At 48.1% G+C, this 21,380-nt stretch overlaps 1 protein-coding gene across 1 annotated transcript; it reads left to right on the top strand.

Moving 5' to 3' along the window:
- Positions 1-4,945: 4,945 nt before the first annotated feature.
- Positions 4,946-19,922, top strand: UBIAD1 (UbiA prenyltransferase domain containing 1). The gene is made up of 2 exons (XM_002694056.6): positions 4,946-5,804; positions 14,513-19,922. Exons 1-2 carry the CDS (start codon positions 5,294-5,296, stop codon positions 14,998-15,000), a joined length of 999 nt encoding a protein of 332 aa, XP_002694102.2. The 5' UTR covers positions 4,946-5,293; the 3' UTR covers positions 15,001-19,922.
- The last annotated feature ends 1,458 nt before the right edge of the window (positions 19,923-21,380 follow it).

The following is a 21,380-nucleotide window of genomic DNA, read 5'->3' as shown; positions in this document are numbered from 1 at the left end:
AAGCCGGGCGGGAGGGAGGGCGTAGTCCTAGCCCTAACGACCAATCGACGGGCATAAGAAGAAAATAGACAGGAATACAGGCCAATAATCATTTAGGAGAAGTGAGGCTTCGGGACCCGGCTTCTCCAGGGGGTGGGGACTGTTCAAATAGACAAACCCCGTGGCCAGTGGTAGGAGAAAGGAGGCTTAGGTCCTCTCGGGAGAACCAATCATTCGTGAGTTGACTTCAGTCACTTCCACGCACACATCCGGTGCATCGTTACTAAAGTTCCCCACTGCACCTGGGCCGTGGCGGTGCCCATTTCGCTGTCTGGGTACCGCGGGATGGGATCACGAAGGACTAAGATCATGGCATCCAGTCCCATCACTTCATGGCATATAGATGGGCAAACAGTGGAAACAGTGGCTGACTTTATATTTCTGGGCTCCAAAATCACTGCAGATGGTGATTGTAGCCATGAAATTAAAAGACACTTACTCCTTGGAAGAAAAGTTATGACCAACCTAGACAACATATTAAAAAGCAGAGACATTACTTTGTCAACAAAGGTCAGTCTAGTCAAGGCTATGGTTTTTCCAGTGGTCATGTATGGATGTGAGAGTTGGACTATAAAGAAAGGTGAGCACTGAAGAATTGATGCTTTTGAACTGTGGTGTTGGAGAAGACTCTTGAGAGTCCCTTGGACTGCAAGGAGAGCCAACCAGTCCATCCTAAAGGAGATCAGTCCTGTGTGTTTTTTGGAAGGACTGGTGTTGAAGCTGAAACTCCAATACTTTGGCCACCTGATGTGAAGAGCTGACTCATTGGAAAAGACCCTGATGCTGGGAAAGATTGAGGGCAGGAAGAGAAGGGAACAACAGAGGATGAGATGGTTGGATGGCATCATTGACTCGATGGACATGGGTTTGGGTGGACTCCAGGAGTTGGTGATGGACAGGGAGGCCTGGAGTGCTGCAGCTCATGGGGTCGCAAAGAGTTGGACACGACTGAGCGACTGAACTGATTGAATTCAATAGATATTGTCAAATTCATTTCTTATCAGGGAAGTACCAATTTTGATTTCCGCCAGCAATATATAGGATTTTTATCTTCCTAAGACATGGTAGGGCCCTGTTTTCTAATGAACCGTCAAAGATGGTTTTATAGCAATAGTCATCAGTACATTTATAGGTCTCTTTGCAGGTTACAGAGTTTTATTGTCCATTACATTAAAATAATAGTTAATATTTATTGAGCACTTAGAAAGTATCAGTCATTTTGGTGGATACCGTAGAGTAGTGGTTAAAAGCATCTTGGAGTCTAACTGAATCTGAAACTTAGCTCCAGCATTTACTGTATGAGCTATATGACTATATGAGCAAGAACTTATGTACCTAGTTTCTTATCTTTAAAACTAGAAGGATAATAATGTATATATATAATATATATATATGTATATATATAATGTATAACACCTCTGTAGGTGGTATTGTGTGGGTTCAATGCTAATACATGTAAAGTACCCAAAATACCTGGAGAAGGGGGTGGCAGCCCGCTCCAATATTCTTGCCTGGAGAATTCCATGGACAGAAGAACCTGCTGGGCTGTGGTGCATGGGGTCGCAGAATCAGACACAACTGAGCGACTAACACACACACACACACACACACACACACACCCACACACACCCACCCAAAATACCATGTGACACATATGAACAGTCACTAAATGCTGTTACTGCTATTCCTGAACATTATGAATGAGGCAGGTTGTGTTGTTCCCACTTTGTACATGAGTAATCTGATGTCCAGAGGGATTGGGTCACAAAGTAGGTAAGTGATGGAGCCAGGATTTTAATATATCTGCTTCTTCCTCTTGTCTGATTTGGCAGCATTGAATATTCAGATTTTGCCGGCCTTGCAAGTATGTGGTGGGTGGTGGAATTGTAAATGGTTAACAACTAGATGTGAGGGGAGGGGGGCATGTATGTATATTCAGGGCTTTCTTCATGCTGTGTGACCTGTGAGGTCAGAATGCTCTGTCTTGAAATTCTTAATGATTTTTGAATAAGAGGTCCCGAATTTTTATCTTGCACTGGGCACCAAAATAGTCAGTCCTGTGTACGTATATATTATATGTGTATTACAACTTTCACTAATATGAAGGATGTGTAGCACAAAACTTACAAATAATAATAAAATAGACAAAACTCTTTATTGTAAATTCCATATAGCGAATTGATTCTAACAGTATACTTTCTTTGATATTGTGTAACCTCCCTATGGTTGCATTGGCCAATGTGTGTAGTTCCAACATGAATGTCAGTTGGTTTTTCTCTCTTTTTAAAAAGTATTTTTGAAAATGAAGTAAGTCAAATTTTGTTGTTGTTGTTCAGTCACTCAGTGGTATCCGACTCTTTGTGACCCCATGGACTGAAGCACACCAGGCTTCCCTGTCCTTCACTTTCTCCCACAGTTTGCTCAGACTCATGTCCATTGAGTCAGTGATGCCATCCAACCATCTCATCCTCTGCCAGAAATCCAGGATACTGGGGTTGTATTCGGTTGCTAAGTCGTGTCAGACTCTTTGGCTTCCCAGTCTTTCACTATGTCCTGGAGTTTGCTCAAACTCATGTGCATTGAGTCAGTGATGCCATCCAACCATATCTCATCTTCTGTCACCCCCTTCTCCTCCTGCCCTCAATCTTTCCCAGCATCAGGGTCTTTTCCAATGAATCAGCTCTTCGCATCAAGTGGCCAAAATATTGGAGCTTCAGCATCAATCCTTCCAATGAATATTCAGGGTTGATTTCCTTTAGGATAGACTGGTTTGATCTCCTTGCTGTCCAAGGGACCCTCATATATGATATCACATAATATTTGTCTTTGACTTACTTCACTTAGTATGATAATGTCTAGGTCCATCCATGTTGCTGCAAATGACAATATTTCATTATCTTTTATGGCTCAGTAACATTCCATTTTGGGGCTTCCCAATTGGCCCTGTGGTAAAGAATCTGCCTGCCAATTCAGAAGATGCAAGAGATCCCTGGGTTGAGAAGATCCCCTGGAGGAGGAAATGGCAACCCCCTCCAGTATTCTTGCCTGGGAAATCCTACAGACAGAGAGCCTGGTGGGCTACAGCCCATGGGGGTCACAGAGACTCAGACATGCCTAAGCAACTCTACACATGGGCACCATATTCCATTTTAGATATATCTTTATCCATTCAGTGAATGCCAACACACAATATTCCATTTTAGATATATCTTTATCCATTCAATGAATGCCAACACACAATATTCCATTTTAGGTATATCTTTATCCATTCAAATTGCCACCATCCATTGGATCATCAAAATAGCACAAGAGTTCCAGGAAAATATCTGCTTTATCGACTACACCAAAGCCTTTGACTGTGTGGATCACAATGAACTGTGGAAAATTTTTAAAGAGATGGGAATACTAGACCACCTGACCTGCCTCCTGAGAAATCTATATGTAGGTCAAGAAGCAACAGTTAGAACCGGACATGGAACAACAGACTGGTTCCAAATAGGGAAAGGAGTACGTCAAGGCTGTATATTGTTACTCTGCTTATTTAACTTATATGCAGAGCACATCATGTGAAATGCCAGGCTGGATGAAGCACAGGCTGGAATCAAGATTGCTGGGAGAAGTATCAAAAACCTTAGATACGCAGATGACAGCACTCTTATGGCAGTAAGTGAAGAAGAACTAAAGAGCCTCTTGACCCAAGTGAAAGAGGAGAGTGAAAAAGTTGGCTTAAAACTCAGCATTCAGAAAACTAATATCATGGCGTCCGGTCCCATCACTTCATGGCAAATAGATGGGGAAATATGAAAACAGTGAGAGAGTTTATTTCTTTGGGCTCCAAAATCACTGCAGATGGTGACGGCAGCCATAAATTAAAAGATGCTTGCTCTTTGGAAGAAAAGCTATGACCAATCTAGAGAGCATAGTAAAAAGCAGAGACATTACTTTGCTAACAAAAGTCCATCTAGTCAAAGCTATGGTTTTTCCAGTAGTCATGTATGGGTGTGAAAGTTGGACTATAAAGAAAGCTGAGCGCTGAAGAATTGATGCTTTTGAACTGTGGTGTTGGAGAAGACTCTTGAGAATCCCTTGGACTGCAAAGAGATCCAACCAATCCATCCTAAAGGAAATCAGTCCTGAATATTCATAGGAAGGACTGATGGTGAAGCTGAAACTCCAATACTTTGGCCTCCTGATGCCAAGAACTGACTCATTTGAAAAGACCCTGATGCTGGGAAAGATTAAAGGCAGGAAGAGAAGGGGACGACAGAGGATGAGATGGTTGGATGGCATCACTGACTCGATGGACATGAGTTTGAGTTGGTGATGGACAGGGAGCCTGGCATGCTGCAGTCCATGGGGTTGCAAAGGGTCAGACACGACTGAGCGACTGAACTGAACTATCCATTCATCTATGGATGGACTTTCAGTTTTCCTTCCTGTCTTGGCAAAGCTAATAATTTCTTAGACAGCATTTCCCATTTCAGAGCTTCAGTTTTCCCACTTGAAAATGAAGGGATATAATTATACCTTATCACCCTCAACGTGCTCCCTGGTTTTGTCCATTTTGTTCACTGCTGCATGCAGTAGGTGTTCAATAAATCTTGCTGCACACAGTGGGGGCTCAATTAACTTTTGTTGAACGAAAAACAGAATAAGTTCTATTTCCGTGAGTGAAAGCTCTTGGTAAGTCGTAAAGCGACATGCATTTGCGGTCGTTCGTTAAGTTAGGCTGTTTTCAACAAGACTCAAAGCAACTGCGTCCCCGACCTTGGGCAAGAGAAGGGCGGGGCTGCTGGGTCGCCACCCTACCTCGGCCCCGCCCCTAGACCTCTGGCCCCGCCCCTCCAGGGCCCCGCCCCTAACCCCGCCTCGGTCCTGGCCCAGGCCTAGGGCCGTGCTGCCGGCCGGTGTTTCCCGGCGAGCTTGAGGTGGCGGGCGCACAAGATGGCGGCGCCGGCGGTCCTGGCAGCCCCGGGGTGGCGGTCGCGGCTCGTGCTCGGGCTCTAGGGCGGGCGGGGCTGGGGTCTGGAAGCAGGCTTACACAGGTGACAGGAGGTCGGGGCGGTGCCGCCGGGCCTCTTGGGGTGTCAGGCCCACTCGCTGCAGCTCCTGGGCCCCGCCGCCTCCCAGTCCCTGTCCCTGGTGGAACCGAAAAAGGTCAGGTCCGTTGCCCCGCCCCGTCCGTCCTCGCCCTAGCGCGAACGCTGCGCAGTGGGTGGCTCACTACCACTGACTTAACACACGTGCAGCCTCCATGGCGGAGAAGATTAACATCCACGCTGGAGAGACGGCCAAGGTCGAGGACAGAGACCTGCTGGGGAACGGCTGTCCTCAGCAGGACAGACCTCCGCAGCGCTCGTGGAGGCAGAAGTGCGCCTCCTATGTCCTGGCCCTGCGGCCCTGGAGCTTCAGCGCCTCACTCACCCCGGTGGCCCTGGGCAGTGCCCTGGCATACAGATCCCAAGGCGTCCTGGATCCCAGGCTGTTGGTGGGTTGTGCCATAGCTGTCCTCGCGGTGCACGGGGCTGGCAATTTGGTCAACACTTATTACGACTTTTCCAAAGGCATTGACCACAAAAAGAGTGATGACAGGACCCTGGTGGACCGAATCTTGGAGCCCCGGGATGTAGTTCGGTTTGGAGTCTTCCTCTACACCTTGGGCTGTGTCTGTGCCGCTTGCCTCTACTGTCTGTCTCCTCTCAAACTGGAGCACTTAGCTCTCATCTACTTCGGAGGCCTGTCTGGCTCCTTTCTCTACACAGGAGGTAAGTTGGCCTATTTGCTGCAAGTCTTAGTTGCATGGAAACTACAGTTTGCTTAGGAATTATAGGGCTCTCGAAGAAGTGTCAAAGGTTATTTTCTGAATTAGGCCATTTTATGTGAAATCTATAATGTTTGGACCATGTGGATTTGGGGGATAACATTTTTGGCTTGGCTTATGGATGTTAGGAATAACATATATATGGTATATACGGAAATTTTTGTTATCTAATTTCCTCTCATTCTTCATAACTTATAATGCCATGTGTGTGGGTGCAAAGTCGCTTCAGTCATCTCCGACTTTTTTCGATGCTATGGACTGTAGTCCACCAGGCTCCTCTGTCCATGGAATTTTCCAGGCAAGAATGCTGGAGTGGGTTGGTCCCCCCTCCTCTGGGGATCTTTCCCACCCAGGGAAAGTCGCTTCTCTTACATGTGTATTGGCAAGCTGGTTCTTTACCACTAGTGCCACCTTGGAAGCCCTTATAATGCCACAGTGTCAAATTTTAGTGGAATTAAATTTGAAGAGCTCTAAATTATGCACCTAATTACTTTCAGCTAGTTTGCTAGGTGACCCCTTGCAGCAGGCTGATTAAAGTGCTGATGGGCAGGTGTTTAAGCCCTATTTATTGAGCGCCTATTATGTGCCAGGTTCTGTTCTACCTGAACACAGCAGTCAAGTCCCTGCCCTTCTGGAAGTGATTTTATATATCATGAGGAGAGATAGAAAATAAAAATAGTAAATTATGGTTAGGATAATCAATATCCTGGTTTGCTCAGCACTGAGAGTGTTTCCAAGATGTGGGGCTTTAGGAAACCAGAATTTGTGTCTTGGTTACAGTACATGAGAAGATGAACATGAGAAGATGAACAATACTATAGGGGAAAAAAAAATTAAGTAGAGCAAGGAAGGAGGACACAAACTAATTTTAATTAGTTTGATCAGGGTAGGCCTCATAAAAAAGGTAACACAAGGGACTTCCCTGGTGGTCCAGAAGTTGACTCTGTGTTTTCAGTGCAGGAGACACAGGTTCTGTCCCAGGTTGGAGAACTAAGATCCCACAGGCCCCTTGGCACAGCCAAAAAAAGATAACATGTGATCAGAGATTGTGAGAGGGAGGTGAGGGAGTTGGCTCAACAGGTATCTGGAAGAAGGTAGCATTTGAGCAAAGATTGTAGGAGGTGACAGGTGAGGGAGTTGGCTGAGCAGTTATTTGGAGGAAGAGTATGTTGGAACAGCAATTGCCAAAGGCTTTAAGCCAGGAGTGTCCCTGAAAATGTTGGAAAACAGCATGGAGTACAGGGTGTGCACGAGGGAGACAGTAAAAGGAGGTGAAGTAAAAGCAGTGTGTTTGGGCAAGGCAGTGTGGCACAAAGATGACATAGGCCTTAGTGTTTTGAAACAGTCACTCTGGCTAAGTTATTGAGAATGGATAAAGGAGGGCAAGGGGAGAAGCAGGAACATCTAGGAGGAATCTGTCAAGTAAAACAGGCAAGAGATGTCTGGTGGCTTGAATCAGGGTGGGATTAGTGGAGAGGGAAGAAGTAGTTAGATTCCCAATATTTCTTGGAGGTAGGCAGGGTTTGCTGATAGATGGAACGTGAGGCAGGAGAGGAACAGGAATTAAATACAACTCTAAAAAAAATCTATCCAAACAAATATAACTCTAAGGTTTTGGCCTGAGCAACTGAAATAGTGAAGTTGATGTGGAGTGAGAGAGAGAAGATTGAAAGTAGGTTTGTGGAGAGAAAATGGAGACATTGACTTTGGACATCTTAATATATCAGATCTCCATGTGGAGCTGTCAAATTGACGGTTGGATTTGAATCCGAGTTCAGAGGAGAGGTCTGACCTGGAGGTAGAGACTTTTGAGAGTCTTTGCACATATACTAAGTTGTACGACAGGGTGAGAGCCCAGAGGACGGATTGTTGACAGATACCCTGCTACTGCTAAGTCACTTCAGTCGTGTCCGACTCTGTGCAACCCCATAGATGGCAGCCCACCAGGCTCCCCTGTCCCTGGGATTCTCCAGGCAAGAACACTGGAGTGGGTTGCCATTTCCTTCTCCAATGCATGAAAGTGAAAAGTGAAAGTGAAGTCGCTCAGTCGTGTCCGACTCTTAGCGAGCCCATGGACTGCAGCCTACCAGGCTCCTCTGCCCATGGGATTTTCCAGGCAAGAGTACTGGAGTGGGGTGCCATTGCCTTCTCTGACAGATACCCTGGGGAGCCCCAATATTAAGTGAGGAGGGGAGAAGACTGGCCAAGGGAACTGTGATGGAGCATCAGAAGGAGAAAGAAGAAAAGCAGGACTAACTGTGGTGAACTGGCAGCCAGCTGTAAAAAGTTCTGTGAGGGAAATCAGTAGGGCACTGAAATAGAATGAATGTGTAAGGTGCTGATGGAAGAAAGAGGCCCTCTGTGAAGGTGACACTTAAGCTTTGAAGGACAAGGAGCCAGCTGTGGGGCAGAATTGGGGTCTGAGTCAGGTCCTTCAGGACCGCAGGAACAGCAGATGCAAATATCCTGGGGTAGGGAAGGACTTGGCATCTCAGGATTTGCTGAAAGACCAGCATAATTGAGAGGGAGACTGAGATGCAGCCGTCAAGGGAGGTAGGGGCTAGATCATACTGGTCTCATAGGGCCTCAGTCTCGGCTAGTTCCTCGTCACTCCCAAGCCTAGTCCTTAGACCTCTTTAGCTCTATTTACTCCCTTGGCGATTTCAGCCAGTCTCATGGCTTCTATAGCCATCTATTAAGCTGGTGAGTCTTGGATTTCTACCTCTGGACCAGGTACCTCCACTAAACTCCACACTCAGATCCCACTTGTTTTTTACTTATTTATTTTTGTCTGTGCTGGGTCTTTGTGGCTGTGCACAGGCTTTCTCTAGTTGTGGCGAGCTGGGCCAACTCTTCACTGTGGTGCTCAGGCTTCTCCTTGTGGTGGCCTCTGTTGTTGTGGAGCACAGGCTCCGGGCACACCAGCCTCAGTAGTTGCGGCTGCAGGCTCTAGAACGTAGGCCCATTAGTTATGGCGCTTAGGCTTAGTTGTTCCTTGGCATGTGGGATCTTTTCGGACCAGGGATCAAACCCATGTCCCCTGCACTGGCAGACAGATTCTTAACCACTGGAGCACCTGGGAAGCCCCAAGGTCCAACTTCAGTAACTTCTCTTAGAGGTTATAGGCATCTCAACCTTGACGTGTCTGAGACCAAATTCTTGATCTTCTCCCCCACCAAAAACCTGCTGTACCCTCAGCTTTCCCCTTCTCACTCCATGGCAACACCATCCTTCTGGTTCTTCAGGCTGCAAATCATGAGCATCATCCCTGACTCTGCTTTCTCACATCTCACATCCAGACTGTCAGTAAGTCCCGTTGACTCTCCTAAAATGCATTTGGGGCCAGACCACTTCTCATCCCCTCCCACCACTGCCACTGTCATTTCCCTTGATTATTGTGGCTGATGCTTTACTGATCTCTATGCATCCACCCTTGTCCCTTTCAGAGTACTCCTGCAGCCGTGTCAGTCCTCTGCTCAAAACTCTCCTTGGCGCGCATCTCGTTAAAGTCTTTACAATGACTCCCAGGGCCTGACATGATCTTCTCACCCCCCACCTCCCCCAGCTCTCTGACCTGCGCTCCTCCTCACCGCGCTCCAGTCACACCGCCCTCCCAGCTGTATCTGGAATGCATCAGGCGTGCTCCTGCCTTGGGTCCTTTGCAGATGCTGTCTCCTCTGTTTAGGATACTGTTTCCCCATCTATGTGTATGATTTGTTTTCTAACCACCACCCATTTGCTCAAATGTCAGCTGCTTGGTAAGGCCTTTTTTTCTACCCTATTTAAAACTACTAAACAATAAGGCTTTCTGCAGCAGCTAAAAAAAATAAAATCACACACCCTTTCTGTGTTTTCCCTACACTATCTTCCTCTACAGTATTTTCCTTATTGCTTTTCTTTGCTTTTTCTACACAGCACACATCACTTTCTAACCACAGAAAGTATTTACTGTGTTAGTTACCTTCCCACTTAGACTGTAAATTCCCTGGGTGTAGGGATTTTAGTCTCTGTTCTCTGCTGAACCCCATGGTGTCCAGAACAGTGCCCACCTGGCATGTACTCAGTACCTAATATTTATTGAATGAATAAATGTGGATACATTGAAATATATTGAGTGGAGGAATGACATAATCTGACATGATTTTTTTTGACGTTGACTTTATTGATATATAATTGACGAACAGTGGAATGCATGGATTTTGAGCCTTATAGTTTGATGAATTTTGACAAATATTAATACATAGAGCTGTATAACTCATGTTGTTGTTGTTCAGTTATCCAGTCGTGTCTGACTCTTTGTGACCCCATTAACTGCAGCACACCAGGCCTCTCTGTCCCTCGCCATCTCCCGAAGTTTGCCCAAGTTCATGTCCATTGCATCGGTGATGCCGTCCAGCCATCTCATCCTTTGATGCTCTCTTCTCCTTCTGCCCTCAATCTTTTCCAGCATCAGGGACTTTTCCAATGAGTTGTCTGTTTGCATCAGATGACCAAAATACTGGCGCTTCAGCTTCAGCCTCAGTCCTTCTAATGAATATTCAAGGTTGATCTCTCTTAAGATTGGCTGGTTTGATTGATAACCCATACCCCTGTCATAATACAGAACATTTTCATCACCCCCAAAAGCTTCCTTGTGCTTCTTCTGTTTCAACTCCACTCTCTCCATCTAGTGGGAACCACTGCAACCACTGTTCTTACTTCTTTCACATGGATTCCTTTTGCCTGGTCCAGAACATCATGTACATGGAATCATTCAGTATGAATTCTTGTGCCTGTTTTTGAGTTTCATTGTGTTGTGATGTGATCAGTAGTTCCTTGTATCTCTGAGAGGTAGCCATTGTATGAACATATCACAGTTTGTTTATCCATTATCCTGTTCAGTGACTTGGATTTTTTCCATATTTTGGCTATCATGATTGAACATTCATTTTCAAGTCTTCTGTGGATATTTGTGTTTGTTTTTTCTTGGGTAAATGCCTAGGAATCAGATTACTGGGTCATAGGGTGAAGTGAAGTGAAGTGAAGTGAAGTCGCTCAGTCGTGTCCGACTCTTAGCAACCCCATGGACTGCAGCCCACCGTGCTCCTCCGTCCGTGGGATTTTCCAGGCAAGAGTAGATGATGTTTAACTTTATGAGCTGCCAAAGTGTTTCCTAAAGTGCTTCTACTTTGTTTACCTTCCCACCAGCAAGGCATGAGAGTTCCAGTTACTCCATGTCCTTGCCAACATTTTGATTTAACAAATTCCTTCTGGCTGGCTGTGTGAAGAACTGGCCCAGGATTTCACTGTGCTGGCCCCTGTGGAAAGGGGTGTTGGGAGGAAGGGATACCTAAAAGGAAACTCCCAGGTGGGCCACACCTCTGAATCAGGTGGAGCTCGTGAGCCTTGGGTCAGACACTTTGAAAACAGGACTTTCTGCTCAAGGGCTATGTCATTTTCTAGTGTCAGATAACCTCAAGAAGATTGACAGACCTCTGTCATCCTTAGCTGAGCTTTGTGGTTTTTTTGTTCAAGGTCTGTTGAAGGTGGGGGCTTATCTTTGCAGGCACAGGTTTCTGTTCAACCTTTTGTTGTTCAGTTGCTCAGTTGTGTCCGATTCTTTGTGACCCCATGGACTGCAGCATGCCAGGCTTCCCTGTCCTTCACTATCTCCCGGAGTTTGCTCAAACTCATGTCCATTGAATCAGTAACATACTCCTTTCCTGTTCAGCCTTGCTCACGTCTTTTTTTTTTGCCAGGCAATTTAAGGAGGTGCTCTTGGGTACTCTCGCCAGATGTCAATCAAGGCTATAGAGCTGTTCTGTTTCTTTCCATAGAGTCCCGAGGTCTGCCTGGAGAGCTGAGGAAATAAAGGGATGGGCAGCTGGTGGAGAAACTTGGTGGATCGGTAGTTGGAGCAGTCCTGCCTGTCAGTTGCCTAAATGTGTGAGACATCACACAAGACATCAGTTTCCTTATTTAGAGCTCATGTGCTGCTGGAGAGACCTTCCTCCTAGAGGGCGTGTCCTCACACAACCAAACTATTTATCAAAACACTGTGTGGGGAGTACAGAATGAGTTTACTGGGTGTTGGTGGGACTCAGGGAGCATGCCTGTTATAGCCTATCCTGGAGATGCTTCATTTCCAAGAACCAACCATGGTCATTTAGCGCTAAAGAGTCCCAACCACAAGTTTGGAGGTAAACTTGTGCTGCGTCTTGTTCTTCAGCTACCAAGCCTTTAGAATCCCTACAGATAATGTCTCTCATATTTGTTTAAAATGCAATTTATGACCCGATAGTTTTTTTTCTTTTAACCTTCTGATCCTGGGGCCATGTCTTAGTAACTTCTTTAGATCAGAGGTTTCCCAAGCTTCTGTAGCAATATATATGTGGGTCACCTCTTTGAGTGGGTGCCTCTCACTCTTCCTGCGCTGCTTTGCCTGTTTCAGTCCCAGTGGGACATTTTTCACGATCTTGGTCCCAAATTTCAGGTGCTTGTTACTGTAGCTCTGTGTTCAGTTCAGCCTGTCAGGTTTGAGGAGCCAGCTGTGCCCTCGTGAAACCTACTGGTTTGTGGGAGAGAGGGAGATTAAGAATTAGAAGTGTGGGAATTCCGCAGCAGCCAGTGCTTAGGACTCCGTGTTTCTACTGCAGGGGACATGGGTTCAATCCCTGGTTGAGGATCTAAGATCCTTCATGCCACTCGGCACCAAAAAAAGAAAAGAATTACGAGTGTGGTGGAATTTATGAAAGTCAGGATGCTATGGTGCATATTGCAGGGGGGCTGAATATGGTCTCAGGCTGAGGAAGGTGGTTGAAGAATGACCTTTAAAGTCTTGAGGGTTGAATAGGAGTTGACCAGGCAAGGGACTGGAGGTGGGGGAGTGTCTGAAGGCCCTGAGGAACTGAGGGGAACTGAAGGATGTAGAGGTGGGGAGGGGAGGAGAGCTCAGGGCAAGGCAGGAGGGAGGCAGGGCAGGGCCAGGCCAAAGCTGAGTCAGGTGAAAGAGTTGGGGCTGTTCTTATCCTGAGGACAGCTTGTTGATAAGGGTGTTCTGGTATGTGTTTGCGGAAGGGCACAGCCAGCTTAGTGTTTTGAGAGGACCATTCTGGCTGCAGGGGCTTCCCAGGTGGCTCAATAGTAAAGAACCCGCCTGCCAATGCAGGAGATGCATTGGGTCGGGAAGATCTCCTGGAGAAGGAAATGGCAACCCACTCCAGTATTCTTGTCTGGGAAGTCCCATTCACAGAGGAGCCTGGTGGGCTACAGCCCATGGGGTCACAAAGAGTTGGACACCACTTAGCGACTAAAAAACAAAGTCTGGCTGCAGTGTGGAGATTCAATTCGGGATGAAGGAGGGGAGGCAGTTATGAGACCCGAAGCTGAGGGACCAGCTGAATGTTGCGGTGGGTGGGGGATGGGAGTGTAGTGCATAAGATGACCCTGACTTGGACTTGGGGATAGAGTGAGGCAGGATGGAGTGTGGCTTTGGGGATGGAGAAACTGGGCTGGTTTGAAAGACAGGATTTGAGGTCGATCAGCAGCACAGGAGGAAAAATGAGGGATCATTCAGCGTTTTAACTTCACAGGAACCAGAGACGGGGGAAGCAGAGTTGTAACTTCACCTTCTTAGCTGTCTTCCTTATTATGTGGGTGAAAGTTTCTCTGTATGGAGTTTGGGAACCCTGAAATTTTGCTGAGGTTAACTGGGGGCTTTCAAAACCAGAAGATGCTGCCAAAGGTTGTGGCCGAAAAGGAAGAAGCTGGGATGGATATTCCATGAGGGGCTAATCTCATGGTGTTCCTGACAGGAGCAGTGTCTTACGGGGGGGCTGGTGGATGGTGAAAGAAAGCCAAGCCCTGGACTGTAAGGCCTGTGAAAGCCTTCATGGACTCCCCATAGAACTGTGTGTGACTAGGAACTCCCTGCTCTTCTTTTTTTCCAAAAACATTTCCAATTTGTAATGTACACAATTTGTAAAGATTATTTTGCATTTACAGTTATATAAAATATGGGCTGTGCTCACGTTGTTGTACCATACATCCCGGAGCCTGTCTCACACCCAGTAGTTTGGCCCTCCCCTTCCCCCACCCTTGTTCTGCCCCTCCACTCCCCCTCCAACTGGTAACCACTAGTTTGGGAAGCCCCTGCTCTTTGTGTCAGAGTTTTGTTGGGGGATGTGGATGCAAAGTCACTTGAGTCGTATCTGACTCTTTTTGACCCCATGGACTATAGCCCTCCAAGCTCCTCTGTCCGTGGGATTCTCCAGGCAAGAATACTGGAGTGGTTTGTCATGCCCTTCTCGAGGGGATCTTCCCCAGCTGGGGATCAAACCTGTGTCTCTTATGTCTCCTGCCTTGGAAGGGAGTGTTCTTTACCACTAGCCCCACCTGGGAAGCCCTTTTGTTGAGGGACAGCAGGAAGGAATACTCAGGGATGACTCAGACTGAACTGGGTGTGAAAGGATTAGTCTTTTCTGACCCTCTCCATCACCAGAGGAGAATTCGGATTTTGCTCTGGAGGGGAGGGGAATACAACCAGTGCCCCGCCTCCCAATCCGAGAAGAAAATGCCCTGCCCAGCCACAGGCAGCCGGCCTTTCCACTGGAGAGCAGACCCGCAGTTTCCAGCCCTGATCTCACACCAACTCTCTGGGTTTTCTGGCCATAGGAATTGGACTCAAGTACCTGGCTCTGGGGGACCTCGTCATCCTCATCACGTTCGGCCCGCTGGCTGTGATGTTCGCCTACGCCGTCCAGGTGGGGTCCCTGGCGGTCTTCCCACTGCTCTACGCCATCCCCCTCGCCCTTAGCACGGAGGCCATCCTCCATTCCAACAACACCCGGGACATGGAGTCGGACCGGGAGGCTGGCATCGTCACCCTCGCCATCCTCATCGGGCCCACGCTGTCCTATGTGCTCTACAACACCCTGCTCTTCCTGCCCTACCTGGCCTTCAGCATCCTGGCTGTGCACTGCAGCATCAGCCTGGCTCTGCCCCTGCTCACCATCCCCATGGCCTTCTCCCTTGAGAGGCAGTTCCGAAGCCAGACCTTCAACAAACTGCCCCAGAAGACTGCCAAGCTCAACCTTCTGCTGGGCCTCTTCTACGTGTTCGGCATCATCCTGGCACCAGCAGGCAGTCTGCCCAAACTCTAAGGGGACCAGTGGCCGCCTCCCCACATACAGTGTGCCCCCCTTTCTTAGGATGCATTGAAGGCAGGATCTGAGGAGAGAAGGTGATTCAGCACCGAGGGGCCTACAGATGGCTTGTGAACTCCCACCTTTTTTTTATTATTACGTTCTTAAAGAAAATGTTTTGTTTTTGTTATTTTACTTATTTTACTCCGTTTTATGGGGACTCCGGAAACCACTCTGGCCTCAGAAGGTAAATTGGACACACAGCCCTTGTTTTATTTATAATTTCCACTAGAGGGTGTTGTCAGGTCACTTTTAAGTGGATTAAAATGCCCTGAGACTTGGCGAAGGAGCTGCCAGGATTGGCCTCCTGTCCCAGAAGAGCCATAGTAATTGAGCCAAATGTCCTCCGTACCTTGGTCTGTCAGGATGTGTGGTGATGATCCCCCGTGACCAGGAGCGCCTGTCTCACCCTGAGCTCTCGGGTCCAGTAATGCTCTGCTTGAGAGAGGACTTTGCTCATTAACAGCCCGGCTGGGCTCCTGACTTTTTGCCTAAGTTGTGACTCAGACCCTTTCATCCTCCCTTCACTTATTGCCACGGTTAAGGAAAAGCGTCAAGATTGCCACACAACAAAGCATTTGGGCTGGGGGCTTGGAAGGAATTTAAAACCACCCTGGAGGTAGCTGAGAAAATCACTCTGCTTTTGGAGAGAAAACTGGCAGGGCAGCTGGTTTCCCTGTGGAACCCACTGGTCTGACAGGAAGGGACCCCCCGCCCCCCCGCCCACCTCCCCGTCCTCCCGCCCACCTCCCCGTCCTTTTAGTGACTAGCAGGTGCTCTGAAATTGTGGAGGCCTGCTGTCCTGGCCAGCTATTGGAGGCCCACAGGGCACCCCTCCTTGCCCTTCTTTGCTGTTCCTTGCGCTCCCCTATGACCACCCTCCGTTTCTTCCTGGTCCCCATTTGTGTATTTCCCATCCACTGTTAGTTGCTAAGTTGTGTCCGACTCTTTGCAACTGTATGGACTGTAGCCCACCAGGCTCACCTGTCTATGGGATTTCCCAGCAAGGAATACTGGAGTGGGTTGCCATTTCCTTCTCCAATCTATGGAGCCCTGCTATTTGGGCAGCAGCTTAGCAGAGATGAGTCAGGGATGGTTGCCCCTTTTCACAGAACCACAGGATGAGCTGACGCAGGACAGTAGCCCCTCCATGAGTGATAAGCCAGTGGTCAAACAGTCCTGACCCTGATCACCCAAAATGTCAGGCCTACCAGTAAAGAAACTATGTCTTCCTCCTTGGGGACTTCTGTCCTGTACTGACCCCAATTCTCCCAAAGGCTTCTCTTGCCTTGTGTGGGATAGTTTGCACCCAGAGTGGGGAGGGGGGCAGATTCCAAAGTTGATCCAAGCTGGTTTTCATATCATTGTCCATGCAATATAACTTTCTGGGCTAGAATTGCTTGGTTGCCTTGGGTCCAAGACAGAACTAGATCGAGGCTGTTGTCATCATTTTTTTCTGTTGTGATTAAAGCCACTCTGGTGGGTATGTCAGGGTCTCGACCTGCAGAAAATAACATCAGAACCAAATCTTCATCCTTAAAATCAGGCCACTTATAACTTGGCTTCTTGAGTTAGAATTAGGCATCTTACTTGGGAAAAAACACATTTGCAGAAGTTGGAAGTTGCAGTTCTTCTAAAGTTAAAGGTGGTTTGTCTGCAGAGTTCCAGAATCCTCGAAGAGTGGTCAGAGCCCAGTAAGGAGGGTGAGGAGGACAGCACTCTCTCCTGCCTGTCTTCCCAGCACCATTTTTGTTTTATGCCAGGCTTGTGACATTTTGGTGCTCTCGGGAGTCCTGCCTTCAAAGACCAGCAGGGCGTTGTCACAAGTCTTACCTCTGAAGCTGTGGGCCTGAGAGCTCCCTGTGTCCATAGACCAGACCACCTTGGTAAGGCCTTCTATCGGGGCTGTCAGTTAACTTCTGCACTGTTTCTGGTGCAGGTTTTAATGCATATTTTTATATATAGATCTTTCTAAAAGGCCAGATTCGTTGCCAGGCTTTATATGCAGGTCTCTATAATTTGTATTACACCCCTTGATTCAATGAAAGTTTTCTTTAGACTTGTTAATAAAACCATTTTTTTAATTAAAAAAAAGGAAAATGTGGATCAGTGGTCTGGCTTCCAGTTTCCCTGTGTTTTCCTCGTGCTGCTTATCTCATCGTCTGCTTGTGAACTCTGACTCATAAACCTCGAGACCAGCACGGGCACATAGGTGGGGTGGGGGCAGGATGCCTGATCTTTGGTGATGAGTTTGACTGGATTCGACGAGCCCTTAGAAAAGATAGAGGTTACCTCTCCGAGGCAGTATGGGTTTGCCAAGAGCCAGTCAGGCCAGATTAACCTCTGCTTTTTCCTACTTTGACTTTTCTCCAGCGGGTCACTGTGCTGATAGATGGAGAATGTGCAGACAGAGGATGTTTGGTTTTCTGCTGGGCATTTGACAGTATGTCCTCTAGAACACAGCCAGCAAAGATACATAAAATGGATAACAGTCTAGTTAGGTGAATTTCTGCAAGACTGAAAAGGCTGCTTTGCTGTGTCAAAGGAAGGCTTTACCACAAGTGAATATGAAGCAGTGGGCTTGGGTCCCCCCCAAAGCACTATATGCCATTAGAAGGGGAAGCTCCACGGAGTGACGGCAGCAGACGTGGTGGGTATTGACCCTGAGATACAGCTTCACTGCTTTTAAATCTGTGAGTCAGACTTACTCTGCCCCCCAGTGGACATGGATGGAAATTCAGCCTCAGTCATTTGGGTCAGTTCTCATCTCCTTAGGACTGCCCAGGACTCCTGTGCCTCCTTGGGGCCAGAGCCAGGAATATTGGCTGGGTCCTAGCTCCATCTGCTCACTGTCTGTAAGGTTGCTTCCCTGCTATTTCAAGCTTGGGGGTGGCCCTGGAATTTACCCTTGTTTCTTGGACACTCTGCTCTAGAAGGGTTCAAAATGCCCCCCGACAGCAGCCTTCCTTGCTGAGTACCATGGGCCTAGGGGGCTCTTGTCCTGGCCACCCCATCCCCATTTCGGCCCAGTCCTGTGGAAGCTTTCACTTTGTCCCTGAACTGCCTCATCCACCTGACCTACTCAAAGCATTTCCCTCCTGCCCCACCCTGGCAGCTCAGACGGTAAAGAATCTGCCTGCAATGCCAGAGACCCAGATTTGATTGCTGGGTCGGGGAAGATCCCCTGGAGAAGTGAATGGCTATTGCTCCAGTATTCTTGCCTGGAGAATTCCATAGAGAATCCTGGTGGGCTATAGTCCATGGGATCACAAAAAGTCAGACGTGACTGAATGATTAACACTTTCACTTTCCACCCCTTCAGGACCTTTGCACAAAATCCCACCCAGCAGGCCTTTAGAAGCTCAATGCTGGCCTCTTCTGGAGTTGGGCAGTGACATACATCACGTTATCTTAGCAACTCTTCTGTTGTGTGTGTATGCTTAGTTATGTCCAACTCTTTGCAATCCCTGGAGCCCACCAGGTTCCTCTACCCATGGAGTTTTCCAGGCAAGAATACTGGAGTGAGTGGGTTGCCATTTCTTCCTCTAGGGGATCTTCCCAATCCAGGATTCAAACCTGCATCTCTTGTGTCTCCTGCATTGGCAGGTGGGCTCTTTACCACTAGCACCACCTCCTTTATTAAAACCAAAATCAGCCTGTTACCTGGCCTGAAGTTCAGTTGGAGTCAGTGATGAGCTCTGGCTTTCATGTTGGTTAATGTGACCTGAGGTAGAATGAATAGGTTAGTGTCCAGGACAAGGAAGGCACAGGTCCTGCCCATCCCTGTGTTGTCGACCCCGTTTGGTTGGCTAAGCCCATTCCTGGGTACCCTTCCTTCTTTCTTAGTTCTTTTCTGGATAGAGCAAATGTGATAGATCAGAAGCAGGCCTTGGATGTAATATACTGGGATTTCAGCAAGGCGTTTGAGAATATGGGGTGAAATGTGAAATGCATGAAAATACAGCTCCAGGAACTTAATCTCTACCTGCATACACACACGTGCATCTTCACACTGGTAATAGCTGCGGCAGAGATTTTACGTCTCTTATTGTGGGACCCACATTCTGAAGATATTATTCCTAAGCTGGATCTTGTCCAGAAAGCCGTAGGCAGACTGGTGAAGACACTTAAAACCATGTCAGCATGGAAAGGAGGCTGGAGAGAGGTTGTATGTGTGTGTGAGTGTGGGTGTGTGTGACATCAAAGACAAAGCTAGGGACTTCCCAGATGGTACAGTGGAAAAGAATCTGCCTGCCAATGCAAGGAACATGAGTTTGATCCCTGGTCTGGGAAGACTCCACGTGCCATGGAGCAGCTAAGCCCATGGACCACAGCTACCAAGCCTGCAATCCCCAGAGTTGGTGCTCCACAGCAGGAGAAGCCTGTGCATTGTGATGAAGAGTAGCCCCTTCTCACTGCAACTAGAGAAAGCCCCTGTAAGGCAGCGAAGGCCCAGTGCAGCCAAAAAAAAAAGGCAAAGCTAGAAGAACAGGTAGAAGTTACTTGGCCCCAAATTTAAGCTCTTAGGTCAGGAAGAACTTTCTAGTTGTGAGAGGAATTGGAAAGGGAGATGTTTGAAACGTCCCAGTGGGTGGTGAGTTCCCTGTGACTAGAGGCATTCAAGAGAAAGGTTGATTCCTTGTTAGGAACACTGAAGCGAAGACTTGGACATTGGGGAGGGGGTATATTAGAAGACCTTAAGGGTCTTCCCACGCTGTGATGTGGGTGCTCTGTTATGGGATCATCTCTCAGACCTGCCCCCCAGGGGCTGGGAGGACAGAGTACAAGAAACATGTTGACGCTTCTTGATGTCAGGTTGCTGTCTGTCTGCCCATGTTAACAGGCACTGCTGTGATTGATACTACTTTCTTTTTTTTTTTAAGATCACACACATACATGCACACACAGTTGATTTCCCCTTTGAAAGCCCTTGAAGGGAGGTAGATGACAGCTCCTTTCCTCTGAGCCCCGCAGACCACTCTGCAGCTAATGGACTGTCAGCCTGTTTCATTAAGGGCTCCAGACTGTGCAGGCTGGTGTAAAAGTAGTGCCTCTGGCAAGAACCTGGCACTTGGGTCTCAGCCAGTTGACATTTGTGATTTGCCCTTTTTCAAATTGGGACAGCCTTCCCAGCGTGAGGGACTAAGCCAGGATGCCAAACAGTGGTACAAACCGAGTCAGGTCCCCTGCTTGACGGGGTGACAAGAGCCAAGCCTGGCTCTTCAGGAGGGCCCGCAGACAGGTTCCCAGGGCCAGGGAAAGGTGGTAACCGCGGGGCAAAGCCCCCACCCTCCCGCCTTAGGTGCCACTGACCCACTTCAAGATGCAGGAGCTCCGGGCAGGTCCCCAGGGTCCTGAGAGGGACAGTGAGGGTCTTGATCACATGTGCTCAACCAGATTTCAAGGGTAAAAGGAAGATGCTCTGTGGCCCTCCTATGATGCTAATGTTAAGTTGGCCAGAAATTCACTGGAGTTTTTTGTAAGAAGGTACGGGAAACCTGGGGTTTCCCAGGTGACTCAGTGCTGAAGAATCTGCCAGGCGATGCAAGAGAGGAAAGAAATTCAGATTTGATCCCTGGGTTGGGAAGATCCCCTGGAGACAGAAATGGCTACCCACTCTTGTATTCTTGCCTGGAGAATCCCATGGACAGAAAAAACTGGTGGGCTATAGTCTACGGGGTCACAAAGAGTCAGACACAACTGAACGCCTGAGCACACACACACAGCACCTGGGAACCCTGAGTGAACATTTTAGTCAACCCCATACATCCAGAGAGGCAGCCCTCTGTGTGCTGTGACTCCAGAGGCACCCTAAGTCCGCACCCCCTTACTCCTGCCATAGCCTTGTCCCTCTGTCTCCTAGCCTGCCTTAGGATTATCCCCATTAGGGTCACAGGGGGTGTAACCGGGTGGGACTGAGCATGGTGTGGGTATCACACGCCTGTTAGTTTGTCAATTGTCTATTGTCAGCACCCCCAGGAGCTGGTAGGACTAGGGTACTTTATTCACCTAAGTCATCTTAAGCACAGGGCTTGGGGGCTCAGAGCAGGAGCTGAAGGACCGAGCCACCTCTGGGAGCAGCTGGACTTGTAGGGCTGACCGGCAGGTGTGAGAGTTCTGACCATTCACATCAGCTGCCCCTGAGCAGCAAGGGGTTGGGAGGGGAAAGGAAGCTGGGCAGTACCTCTTAAGATCTTTTAAGATCCAGCTCATCTTCCTGGTACACGTGCTGCGTGCTCAGTTGTGTCTGACTCTTTGCGACCCCACAGACCGTAGCCCGCTAGGCTCCCCTGTCCATGGAATTCTCCAGGCAAGAATACTGGAGTGGGTTGCCATTT

This window comes from Bos taurus, chromosome 16 (assembly GCF_002263795.3).
Source record: "Bos taurus isolate L1 Dominette 01449 registration number 42190680 breed Hereford chromosome 16, ARS-UCD2.0, whole genome shotgun sequence".
NCBI classification, from domain to species: domain Eukaryota; kingdom Metazoa; phylum Chordata; class Mammalia; order Artiodactyla; family Bovidae; genus Bos; species Bos taurus.
The sequence above is the reverse complement of the archived record's forward strand: the minus strand, read 5'-3'. Positions and strand labels throughout refer to the sequence as shown.